General features: G+C 38.7%; 1 protein-coding gene across 6 annotated transcripts in view; it reads left to right on the top strand.

Moving 5' to 3' along the window:
• gria1b (glutamate receptor, ionotropic, AMPA 1b) overlaps positions 1 to 13,814 on the top strand; it is an 88,426-nt gene that overhangs the window by 17,241 nt on the left and 57,371 nt on the right. For all 6 annotated transcript variants that reach the window (XR_010795432.1, XR_010795431.1, XM_066645125.1 and 3 more), the window contains exon 3: positions 2,295 to 2,534. Coding sequence is in view for 4 of the 6 variants with exons in the window: in XM_066645125.1 (XP_066501222.1) it covers positions 2,295 to 2,534 (240 nt within the window). In the remaining 2 variants the exon portion in view is untranslated. The remainder of the gene's footprint in view (positions 1 to 2,294; positions 2,535 to 13,814) is intronic.

The raw sequence follows: 13,814 nt of genomic DNA, 5'->3' as shown, positions 1-13,814 counted from the left end.
AGCAACCACCCCCCACCCCCCAGGTGCTGCACTATACCATTATTTATCCCTACTAAAATTTATGTGTCCAATGTCAATTTCCCTGAAACTTTTAATTAGCAAATTAGGAAACTCTAATTTTAAAAAATAGGACGGCACGGCACAGCAGGTAGTGTCGCAGGGACCTGGAGGTTGTGTGTTCAAGTCCCGCTCCAGGTGACTGTCTGTGAGGAGTTTGATGTGTTCTCCCTGTGTCCGCGTAGGTTTCCTCCAGGTGCTCCAGTTTCCTCCCACGATCCAAAAACACAAGTTGGTAGGTGGATTGGTGACTAACAAGTGTCCCTAGGTGTGAGTGAATGTGTTAGTGTGTGTTGCCCTGTGAAGGACTGATGCCTCCTCCAGGGTGTGTTCCTAACCATGACCCTGAACTGGAAAAGCAGTAACAAACTATGTATGAATTAATTAATAATTAATTAATTAATATCAAATTGCATGCAAATATTATAATAAAGTGACAAAGAATGGTTTCCTCTAGCTTCTAGATTTCAAAATACAAGGAATCTCTAGCATTTTAAAGTGTGGTGATTGCATTTATTAAACCAAAAGACATTACTAATATAAACATAATTCCATTCTTTATTGATTCTTTTTTTTACATTTAAATATCCGTTATTGAAGTTCCACTCTTTAAAAAGGACAATTCCATTAATCTTGATTAATCACAATGAATTGTACAATCAGTTAGTTACATTTTTAATCTGTCAACAGCCATAAAATAAACTTGCCTTGCCTGTAAGAATTGTTAATGACACACAACCCTATCAGGGGGTGTAGCAGGACAAGGAGACAGATGCAATCGCGAAGGTGGTTTTTTGTACAGTGAATTCTAAAAAACACTTTAGGCAAGAAAACATAACCATGAGTACAGACAGGAGTACATGAGAATACTACAACAAAGACCACAGAAACCTAGTAAATGAGCAACACCCTAGAACAGAATGACAAGAAACAAGTGACACCTGAGAGTAACTATAAAATAGCATGTGAGAGGGGCATGATGATAGAAAGACTAGGAAGACAACACAAGTGCATGGCTTAACAAGCAAACTCAAAACTTGGAAGAAGTAAACAAAACACAAGATAGAGACAAGGCAAGGCAAAGAACAGACATAGTATATGCAGTATAGAACAAGGTTATACATAAAGATGTCTTCTGCAGCTTTGAATTCTACATCACTACTTAATAATTTCTCTGTAAAACTCAGGTACAGCTCTTCTGGAGTGAATGTGATAGAGTTGCCCTTGACAGCTACGCTAATGTCTGCTGGAAGCTCTCAGGCTAGAATCAGAAAAGAACAGTGTGGTAATGATTGGCTCTGGCCAGCCTAGATTTCAGGAGCTGTTACATGATTCATTAGAGCAGGATGACTGAGATGTATTTGAAATATTCTTGCTTGACTGCAAAGGGCCCTTCATGACACTGGGTCTGAAATCTGGCTTCTAGTCCTCACTCTCATATCTTACACACTACATATCTTATGTGTTACTGTCATAGTTGTCAGTGAATATTTTATATTAAAAGATACTGAATAATGAAAAAGTCTTATAATTAATGACTGAATAATAAAGTCTTGAAGGGTTAAAGGAAGACAGAGTGTAATGTATTAGTTTGACATGTTGCTGATTGTGTAAAAAAGCTGTTCTATGACATGGTTCTATGATTTTGTCTTTTGAACATTAATAATAGATGTTTAAGGTGAAGTAATTTGGCCTATGCTGTTATCCAATACTTCTGATGTACATGGCTGCTGATGCTGATTCATTTACAATTATAAAATATATGAACTGGGACTATATACATCTGGATTAGTGAACATTAACATAATATATATATATCTGTAAATTACAGATTCATTAAAACCATTCTGGTCTTCAAGAGTACAATAAATACATCATTATAAAAATAGACATTTTGTCCACAACATGAATCTTGCCAGTATTAGTGTCTGTTTGGTAGCATATGTTCTGTTAGCTGTATTTTGGTGGTGTGTTTGTAGATGTTGGAAAAGAGAAGATGGCACTTTGCCCTCCCGTTTGTTAAATACTGTAATTGAAGTAGTGTTGGGTAATGACTGAAATTGGCAGTGACTAAATGAATGAAAACTTGGAAATATCAGTCATGCTGAAAGATCTTTTAGAAAAAAAACGAAAAAAAGATCATCTGCCTATAATGACATTTCATAAGTCTGATGTCGTTATGTGTGCCTCGTTGCTTGGTCTGGGTTTTCCTAACATTCTGTTGCTCTTCCTTACAGTTTGCTCCCAGTTTGCTAAAGGAGTCTACGCAATCATTGGTCTGTATGACAGGAAGACTATGAACATGTTGATGTCTTTCTGTGGGGCTCTGCATGTCTGCTTCGTCACACCCAGCTTCCCCATAGACACCAACAACCAGTTTGTGATCCAGCTGAGGCCTGAGCTGCAGGATGCCCTGATTGCCCTTGTGGAAAACTACAAATGGACCAAGTTTGTCTACATGTACAGCTCTGATTCAGGTAAATTTTGACCTCTCTAATGTATAAAGTAAGACTTCTCGCTGAGAAGTTTCCTGAATGATTATCTTTTAGGGCATAGCTCCAAACAACCCTTCTTAGTACATTTTATTTTTGAGAGAATAATGACTAGTAGCAAAGCATGTCTCTGTGGAGTCGGTGTACATCTGCATAGCGTAACTGCTGTCTTCTCTGATGGCAAGACGGATGCGCGTCATTATGCCTGTCTGAGAAAGTGAAACAAGCACTAGTATGAAGTGGCAGTTTCTGTGCTGCTTACATTTGCTGATAAGGAGTGTTATAAGAAGTTTTCAGGCTACCCTGATTTATAATGAGGAGCCTTCTGTAGCCTGCAGTGAGAGCATTGTATTGTACAAATTCAAGGAAGAATGTGATGCTGTGCTGTAAGTTCTGTACTTTATGCTATAGTCTGATGTTCCCAGTGTCTCTGCTTCAGTAAGCTCAGTTACAGCTCCTTGAGGACCATGACATTCTCGTCGTAGGAAGAACAGTAATTACATTTAGGCATATAACTTTTGGAAAATCATTGCCTTCAGTCATTTTACTTGTCATAAATTAATTAACCTGTAATTGATGTATTTGTTACTATACCTAAATGTGAATGGGTGACAGAAAAGAGGCAATTGTTTTCCACACTGAGAAAATGTAATCACTGAGGTTTATGAGGAAATGCATTTACATAAGTGTGAGAAGTTCAAAAACATATCCCTAAGGAAAAGAACGTTGGAAAAGTGTTAATGTAGAAATGTCTAGATGTGTGCGATTTTGACAGAAATCCTGTTGTTGTTCCATATTAATCAAGGTCAATGTTGGCTATTTATTATATGCAACATTTTTAATAATCTGTATTTTGGATCCTTAAGAAAAACATATCTTTCTTTTGTAAAAAAGAAAATACAACAAAAATAGTAAATAAGTTATTGTATTTTATTAGCTCCTAAGTTAATGAACTATGTTTTCCTGCTTTTTGTACTGTTGCAAGTGAATGGCTAGACATGTACCATCTTGTTTTGCAAGTAAAATGAACAAACAATATAGTAGCAGTTGTTCAAAGTTTCAAATACTACTGCTAATACAGTATTAATGAAAATGGGTTTATTTATATCAAATCATTGGCACTGGATAAAAATGGCCTCAAACAAGAATTACTGATTAAAAAAAATGTTTCATCAATATGTATGGTTATTATTCATCACTCATCATTGTGAGATTTACATTTGTTATGCTGTTATGCAGTTTCATTGTGTTTTCTATATTCAGTGCACTAAAGGGTTTAGCGCCTGAAGCTTAGAGAGGCACCTTGATTTGTGACTCAGTGTTGGATTTCTTGATCCTGTTCTATACAAGCCTGCTGCTGTGATTGGCAAGTCCTCAGCCACTTTGCACAGAGAATGCAAGACAATGTTAGGATAGTGGAGAAGGACAAATAGCATTATGTTAATTTTAAGTCTTTCATTTGCATATGAAACATGCTTGATGATGGGTGGTTGTTTGTTTAAGAAACTCTACTCGTGAGTTGCTGCACCAATGGGAAAATTAATAGAAGGTTTTGTCTACCTGATGTTCACCATCACTGAGCTGATCAAGGTTAGAGTGTAATGTGACACTCACGTTGAAGCACCTTTGGAACCCCCTATTCTACTGTTGCCTAGATACAGCAGTGCTCTGGCTCAGGGCTATTTTGAACCTTTTAAGTTACTCCTTATTTGTGTGTGTGTGCGTGTGTGTGTGTGTGCGTGTGTGAGAGTGAGTGTGTGTTAAAATGAAGCAATTCCAATGGATAATTCTTGGCAAACATCAATAGCCATATTAGAGCCCAACTGGGACAGTACACAGTCCTAGTTCCTGTGTTCACACTGACAAATTAGACTTCAAACCAACAATTGTATAAAGTCATATTAAGAATAAATCAGATTGGACAGGCATTATGATGTACATTTGCAGACAGTAACTAGGATATTTTTTAGGATATTTACTGTATTTCCAAGCCAGGCTCTGTTCTAGATCAAATAAATATGTGGTTTTATATATGTCTTATATTGCCTGTATACAGGCTAGCCAATCTGCATACTGCATGAATTACAACAGCATAGCTTGATAGTGAGAGTCTACAGAAGTGCTCAACTAAACTTTTAAAAATGACTTGAAGAACATTTTGCATGATTAAAGGGTTCTTTGCATTGTGAAAAGGTTCTTCAGATTGATTGAGAATGTGCTATAGAGGGTTCTATATGGCACCAAAAAGGTTTCCTCTATTGTTACGATATCAAGCTTGTTACAATAAAAGAACCATTTTTGATGCCACACAGAACACTTTACTAAAAGGTGCTATATATAACAATATTTAACACATTCCACATTAATCTGAAGAATCCCAAAGAACTCTTTAATCATGCAGAAGGTTCTTCGAGCTTTCAGGGTTCTCTGTAGAACCATTTCCATTAATAAAGTGCAATTGTAGAACCAACATTTTAAGTGTGTTAGTCCAGACCTCTTAAAAAAATTGATGCATTACAAAAGGAAAAAAATGGGCTATAAATATTTGGGTTATGAATCACTCTTGGGCTACACATATCTGCAGTCTGAATGCAGCACCAATACATATAGTTTGACCTGCGTTACTCATTTCAGTCAGGTGGTTTGGTGGATCAGTTGTATGCACTGATTAATTATACATATATTCAGTGTAAAAAAAAAACTGAATAGAACACCCACTTATTTAGAACCCCTGAGATAAAGATGCTCGCTGCTAAACAAGAACGCTAGAATATATATTCGTGTAAATAGTCCCCTGCAGTATCAGTCCTACAAAGTCCAAAATTGTTGTAAGTTTGATAGCAAAAATGATTTATACTGTTCAGTCTTACTTTATTCTGTACTTTTCTGCTTAGAGTACAATAGGTCTAAAGTCAGATTTAAGCTACAGTGTCTGAGGCACATCTTTTTTTTAAACTGATGGAGCTAGGCGAGAGTCATGTGGGGACAAAAGGTAATTAAATAAGCAAAGCTCCTGAAATGTCTGCTTGCCAGTCGGCACAGATGTTTCCTGAGTTAAAACGTAATAAGTTGGACAGGTAGAGTGTGATTAGCTCCCTCCTCAAAGATCAGGCAAACACAGTTAGAAAAAATGGCTCACAACAAGAGCCAGCTTTGTCGATGGGAATGAAAATAGCTCCTTGAATTGGCCTCAGATGGATATGGATGGAAACGGAAATTGAATTTGTGAGTTTGGCATGACATCTGGTGAGTGTGCAACGCTCAGGTAAGTCCACAGTCATCAAAACCCCCTGCTCCCTGGCCTTCAGCTCATCTCCCTTCGCCCTTCTCTTATCTCCACCACTGCAGGAGTGTGACACGACACTAAAACACCAGACAGATAGCACGCCGTGGCCATCTCCCTCACGCTTTCTCTCTCTCTCTCTCTCTCGCTCTCTCTGTGTTGCATTTTCTTTCTCTACATACTACCTCTTTTTTGTATTTCTGTTACCCCTTTATTTCTCTCGCACTCTATCTCTCACACAAACACAGGTATAATCTGTCTTTCACATTCATACTCTGTTACTCGTGTGTTGTCAACCTTGCGCTCTATCTCTGTGTGTCTCTCTCTCACTCTCGGTCTGTCCTCACCTCTCTCTCCAGTCTTATCTGCAGGTTAGTGCTGCTCGGTGGGCGATAAAGCCGCTTTGCTCGCCGATGTGAGGCTATTTCACAGCTGCTGAGAGCTGCTCCAATGTGGCTGGCGAGGAGAGAGCACCAGCGTAGCCAAAAAAACTGGGAAAGCAGTGCCAAATGCAATAGGACAGAATCTTTTAATGAATGGCATTGTTGCCAGCTCGACAGTGCCGTACATAACACTTGACATCCCCAGTTCTGGTGTTGTGTTGCGTAACTAAAGTAACCCACTCCATTTACAGTTTTTCAGAATTGCTAAAACACTAAACCCCATTCTCAGAATGTAACGGTTAAACACAACTAATTTCTCAAATTAATCATTTGTTTCACTAAAGCTTATAAACTGTTCACCTAGTAGGCACACTTTTCAGATCAGCGTTTATTGCAAAAATCTAAACATTCTCACTAACAAAAATACATTCTGCACCATGCTGCACCATTTGACCCTAAATGGCACAAATAGGTCTCAAAATTTAAACTCAGCTAACACATTGCCGTCACTGTTAACACACTAAAATGTGCATGTGTCCTGTCAGTATTTGGCATGACTATGAGGGAATCAGGACATGTACAACTTATAATGAAATTCACAGTGGCCTTCATAGTCAGGACATTCAGAGAAAAAGAAATTTAAAAAACAAAAATAGCATGCTTGGTGCTTGAAAATTACAATAAAGTACAAACCGTATTCCAAAAAAGTTGGGACACTAAACAAATTGTGAATAAAAACTGAATGCAATGATGTGGAGATGGCAAATGTTGATATTTTATTTGTAATAGAACATAGATGACAGATCAAAAGTTTAAACTGAGTAAATGTAACATTTTAAAGGAAAAATATGTTGATTAAAAATTTCACAGTGTCAACAAATCCCAAAAAAGTTGGGGCAAGTAGCAATAAGTGGCTGGAAAAAGGAAATTGATCATATAATGAACAGCTGGAAGACCAATTAACACTAATTAGTCAATTGACAACATGATTGGGTATAAAAAGAGCTTCTCAGAGTGTCAGTATCTCTCTGAAGCCAAGATGGTAAGAGGATCACCAATTCCACCATTGTTGCGCAGAAAGATAGTGCAGCAATACCAGAATGGTATTACCCAGCGTAAAATAGGAATGCCACTGTCAAGGAAATAACAGAATGGGCTCAGGAATACTTCCAGAAAGCATTGTCAGTGAACACAATCCACCGTGTCATCCGCCGTTGCCAGCTGAAACTCTACAGTGCAAAGAGGAAGCCATTTCTAAGCAAGCTCCACAAGCTCAGACGTTGGCACTGGGCCAGGGGTCTTTTAAAATGGAGTGTGGCAAAATGGAAGACTGTTCTGTGGTCAGATGAGTCACGATTTGAAGTTCTTTATGGAACACTGGGACGCCATGTCATCCGGACCAGAGAGGACAAGGATAACCCAAGTTGTTATCAGCGCTCCGTTCAGAAGCCTGCATCACTGATGGTATGGGGTTGCATGAGTGCTTGTGGCATGGGCAGCTTGCATGTCTGGAAAGGCACCATTAATGCAGAGAACTATGTTCAGGTTCTAGAACAACATATGCTCCCATCTAGACGTCATCTCTTTCAGGGAAGACCTTGCATTTTTCAACAAGATAATGCCAGACCACATTCTGCAGCAATCACAACATCATGGCTACGTAGGAGAAGGATCCGGGTACTGAAATGTCCAGCCTGCAGTCCAGATCTTTCACCTGTAGAGAACATTTGGCGCATCATAAAGAGGAAGGTGCGACAAAGAAGGCCCAAGATGATTGAACAGTTAGAGGCCTGTATTAGACATGAATGGGAGAGCATTCCTATTTCTAAACTTGAGAAACTGGTCTCCTCTGTCCCCAGACGTCTGTTGAGTGTTGTAAGAAGAAGGGGGGGATGCCACACAGTGGCAAAAAATAGCCTTGTCCCAACTTTTTTGGGATTTGACGACACCATGAAATTTTGAAACAACATATTTTTCCCTTAAAATTATACATTCTCTCAGTTTAAACTTTTGATCTGTGATTTGTGTTCTATTCTGAGTAAAATATTAGATTTTGGCATCTCCACATAATTGCATTCAGTTTTTATTCAAAATTTGTTTAGTGTCCCAACTTTTTTGGAATCCGGTTTTTTATAGTAAATGGATACAGCATCTGGAACACACACACATATTTACCTTACTTTTTATATTTCTTATACACTGAACTGATATCAGTATAAGCCAGTATTCAGAGTTTCAGCATTTATTTTGACATTGGTTACCACTCTTGCATGTTTTCTGTTTCTTCTCATGATCCAGGTAATCCCAAATACATTCAGTGATGCTGAGGTGTGGGCTCTGGGGTCAATTATTGTGAGATCACACCAACTTTTTTATTTGATTAACAAATTTACATCTTTTTTGTCTATATTCTTTTCTCAGTAATGACTTCTTGACAGGAACAAGTCCCTCAGACACTCAGACTGGAAGGATAGAGAAAAACACCTCTGCATTTTTTCAGATCTAAATCAAGGTGGTACATTTATTTAGGCCTGTCTAAAACACAAAAGTGTTAAGTACTGTTTATGGAATGGGATTACATCTGGATACATCTTTTCTGTATATTTTCATTATATGATCTCATCTCCTCTGAACTCTGAAAAATGAATGACTTGTGCTTATCTCTTGATGCAATATCTGACTTTAACCCAGTGCTTTGTATTTCATTTGTTTAGAAATTATGTACACATTTGGATCAGATAGATTCAGGGCACATATTTTGCAGTGTGTGCTTCGGAATCTTGCCTCAGTGTTTACGCCATAGGCTTTGTACAGCTCTTCCAACCTTGACTAAATATACTTGTACATTTTTAGTAAATGATATGCATTGTTAATGTATTATGCTAATCAAATGCAGGAAGGCCAGAATTAGTAGACTGCTTAGCCCTTTGGTGGCAGTACTATGGACTGTGTCATATTGTTGGCTGTCACAGCTCAGGTCCCTGTGACATGGAAGAGAAACAAACAATTGTGTTCCACCTTGTGTGTGTGGGTGTGTTTTTTTTAACATAGAAGCAAATAATGTATGTAGTTTTATATTTTGTTTCATATAAAGTGCAGCTCACAAAAAATAGATTTTGCTTTGTATTCCCTGAATGACACAGTTGTTGCTCCCTAGAGCAGGTCTCTCCCGTTGGGGCAGCCATGTTTAAACTGGTTTAATATGGAATCTCTGAAGCATCCAGGCCACTCAGCCAACAGCTCAGAGCGAAACAGTGATGTAGCACTACTTCAGTTATTCATTTCCATGACAAGACTTAAAATGCTGTCTGAGCTCCATGAAAAATGCAAAATGATCTCATTGCATACATTTGCTTATTAATGTAGTCTCTCTAGTAGTCAGTTAAGGTCATGTTTATGAATTGCACCATACAGGCAGTTGATCATGGTCTCCAGATGGAGCAGAAAGACTATTATCTCTAAAGTCACTTTATTATCGCTATTATCTATCTATTATCGCTAAAGTCACGGCCCCTCATATTTCAGCATCTGTGAGGACAGTGGTCTGGGAGATGTGTCTTTTTGGCTGGCTTGTGTGTATTCCTGGTTTTTCGGCTGCTTCATCCGTGGTGCTTACAAACACTGCTCTGGATACTGCAGGTGCCTGTATTGATCTGCTGTTTGCTTTGAAGGTACAATGCACCCTGCCTCAGGTAGAATTTGACTCTCGCTGTTTCTTTGAAGTTGAAATTCTGCTGCATTTAGCATGTCCTTCATATTGACCAGTTAGCTTATCATTAAAGAGCACAGGACAATCCCACTGCTGGAGAGCAGAGCCTTTGATCCCCTCGCTTCAAGACATAATCTGTCAGCAACTCACAAACAATTTAGTCAGAACTGCTTGAGTTTCATTTTTGAAGTCAACGTGTGTAGCTAGAGAGCACTTATATGTTATATGAAGCATACTGTCACTGTTGGAACACAACCTTGTATATACAAAATGGTAATTTTACAGGAGAAGAAATACATTTCTTACATATCAGTGCAAATGTAATTTGTGTGGACCATTTCTATTTAATGTCTTTGCTGTGAAATTTTCACACACTGAAAATGGCAAGCAGGGTTTTTAATTCTGTTAAAAAAATAGAAAGAAAAGGTGATGCAATGTTTTTATTTATGTACAATGACTAGTTTTTTAATTTATGGTCCTCTTGAATGCAGTTTAGTTCAGTGTGCTTCAGTGTGGTGTTAACCCTTAGAAGGCTCAGGTTACTTCTGTTATTTTGCTGTACAATTACATGTATATACATGATTACATATTGAGATACATGATGATTTTCCATTCTTCACTCTTAAAACAATAATCTGTGAGGGTGTGTTCCTGCCTAGTGCTCAATGACACTGGGTAGCCCCCGGACTCACTCTGACCCTGAACTGGATTAAGTGATTGAAGAACATGAATTTATAAATGAATAAAACGTTATGACTTATGGTGTTAACCTCTACTTTTAATTGTATTATCAAGTATACAGTCGTGTCTTGAGAGTCTAAGTGTTTAGTTTAGACCCACTTGTTACAATGACAAGAGAAATGGTAATATAAACACTTGTTATTAATGATGATAGTTGTAAGCTCTAAGGAGTGCATTTCTTATTGAGTTCATTTCAGGACACTAGTTGATTGCATGTCAACAGAACAGTGTGATTCAGGATGGTGTGAATACAGATCCGTGATCACACATTTTATCATCATTTGAGATGTGAAGTGACCCATACCCGATTTGAATTTGGATTTCCTTGTTGCTGGGATACCAAGCATGCTGGACCATAGTTGTATCTGAAAATGATACAGAACATTGATTGCTCAAACACAGTTATAACAGAACTAGACTTAAAAACGAAGGTGACTAGGGTTTAATTCCAAGCTTGGGCAGGAATACTTGCTGTAATACATAAGTCCTACTCATGTTGCATTCACCTACATCACTAAAATAAACAAAACTGTAAATTTGTCTGGATAGGAGCAGACAAATTTCATGAATGTAAATGTCAAATCGCTGTTGAACTCTTCACATAAAACAATTTCATTTGTTTGTGTTCACTGTGTTTTTTTAGAACATCAGGTGACTTTAATTGGTACATTGTGCAAAGAACAAGCAATTGGAAAGGTAACAGACCAGGACAAATCCTGCTGTGAAATTGGATTAGTGACTAATGGAAAACAGTCCTCTTAAAATGAAAATAATAAAAAAAGACATTTTCTCTTTATCTCTTTCGAACCATCTTACTAAAACTGAGCAAGTGACATTTCTCTCTCTCTCTCTCTGTGTAGCCTAACACTTTGAGATGTTAATTGATTTGGGAAGTCCTAATGGTGAGCTGCAATCACCCAATTGAACTAATCAGCCTAGCTGATTGCAGGAAATAGTCCAGTGAACAGAAATGGAAGTATTTGGAGTGACTTGCATGTATTTTTGTAGCTCTTTGTAGTCAGAGCTGATCTTCCCAGGCCGAGTAGAAAGCACTTACCTGGAAATCAAAGCTGACTGAAGGGAAAATGGAGAGGGGGGGTGTGTGTGTGTGTGGGGGGTCTTTTTAATAAACCTAATTATAGTATACCAGCAACACGCAAGGCAAGCTGTCATGGTGGGTGAAATAGCTTGTGTTTGAAGAACAATCAGCGGTTCACTCTCTCATTAGCTTTCCCTCCTGTATGCGGCTAGCCATCAGCTGCCTAACCCGAACTGATCAAGAACAAATAGTCCATTTAGCAGCTTGGTGGAAAACCTGGCTGAATTCAAGCAAGGTTCACTTTTTCTGCTGCACTGTGCTACACTGAGAGACAGAGAGTGCATTGCTCTGAAGTCCCAATCAGCTTCTCAGCACGGCGTCTGATATGTACAAATGTTATTCTAGAATGTCTTCAGGAAACTAGTCAAGTTGTCGGCTAAGGTCATGCAACTTTATCTTTAGCCAAGAACTAAAAGGGCTACATGTGGCGCTTTTGTACTGCATGGTAATTACTTGTATCGGCTCAGATTTTTTGATTTTCCACTAGGCAAATCTGGTACCTGGTCCATGGAACCACATACTTTTTTTTTAGTTTCTAGCCAAAGAGACTTGTCAACCACAACAAAATGCAGACGTCCCACACTGTAAAATCACCAAGCTACAGTTGCAGTCACATTTCATTTTATCCAACTCATAATGGCATAAATTAAGCCATGGTCTGAATAAACTCTGCTGATCTGTAAGAACTGGGGTGCAGAGCTGTGTTTTGTCTAAAAAAATATCCCTAAACAATGCCTAACTTCACTGTGGCTGTTGCTGTGGTTTTCAGGGTTTTGTGTCGTCACTGGCTACATTTCACAGGGGAGCTTTGGTACTGGGAACACGACCAGGGAGTCGAGCTGAGCCGAGCAGACACAATGCAGTGGAAAATCACTTATCTACTTGTAGAAGGAGTTGCCTCTTTCATTTTCCAAATGCTACTCTGCATTTGACCCATCCGTGGTAGTGAACACACAAACGCACAATAGTGAGAAATTCTTCACAAACACTAGGGGCAGTCAATACACAGAACCAGGTCGCTGGAATTGAACTGGTGACCTTCTGTCCTCATGCTCGTTTCTCTAACCTCAAGGCCAGCCCCCAAAAATCCACATTGTCCTTCCTAAAGACTAAATCTGTACCTCTACCTAGTTGCACCACCAGGTACATTTGGATTTTGCATGCTACATCAACAAACATACACATTAGACATTCATACTACATCAATAACTGTAAATCCACACTGTCATCCCCCACCCACTAAATAGCCAAGCTCCAGTCTCCTGACTCTTCCTGCCGAATTCTAACATCTGTCCATATGGAATTTACTCACATCCTTAAGGCAGATTTATGCTTCTGTGTTGACTCTCTCTCTCAGCAGACAGTAGGCTGTAGACTGAGCAATTGCCCTACACACTGTGAGCATTTATACTTGGTGTCTGTGTTGCTCTTCAGTTACTCTGCCAAAACATTAGGGCTGAATCACAAATATCCACCTCAACCTACACAGCGTGATTGTGTAGAAGTATTAGTTTAATATATCTGTAAAGTGCACTATTTTGAAAGTATGGCGGTATTTGGGACAGAGTGTAGTACACATGCAGTACAAAAACAAAAACAAAGCTTCAATTCGTTCCATGACATCTAAACCAATGTCTAAGGAAATCTCTCAGAATAAATTTGCTGTTGTCTGCAATCTCTGCAACAGGGAGAGTTCATATTTTTGGATTTCCTGGGTTCAATTTGATCCATGTTCATCTGATTGCAGATCAGTCACACTTGTTGTTGTCTGTGTCTATGTGAGGGGGATCAGCACATTGCTAACAATGTTGGTTTGATGTAGAATCAGAAATTGGCCTTTACATGCCAGCTTCATAACAGCCTCTACTGTGACCAAACACAACCCTACTGGCACTGTTAATGAATGCTCAGTGACAGCAGTCCCACGGAAAAAAACCTCAAATTAACTATTGTTAAAGAGGGCGGCACCGTGGTGCAGCATGTATTGTCGCAGTCACACAACTCCAGGATTCTGCATGTTGTGGGGTCCAGCCCTGTTCCAGGTGACTGT

Source organism: Hoplias malabaricus, chromosome 15 (assembly GCF_029633855.1).
Source record: "Hoplias malabaricus isolate fHopMal1 chromosome 15, fHopMal1.hap1, whole genome shotgun sequence".
NCBI lineage: Eukaryota > Metazoa > Chordata > Actinopteri > Characiformes > Erythrinidae > Hoplias > Hoplias malabaricus.
This window is presented reverse-complemented; position numbering and strand designations above follow the sequence as displayed.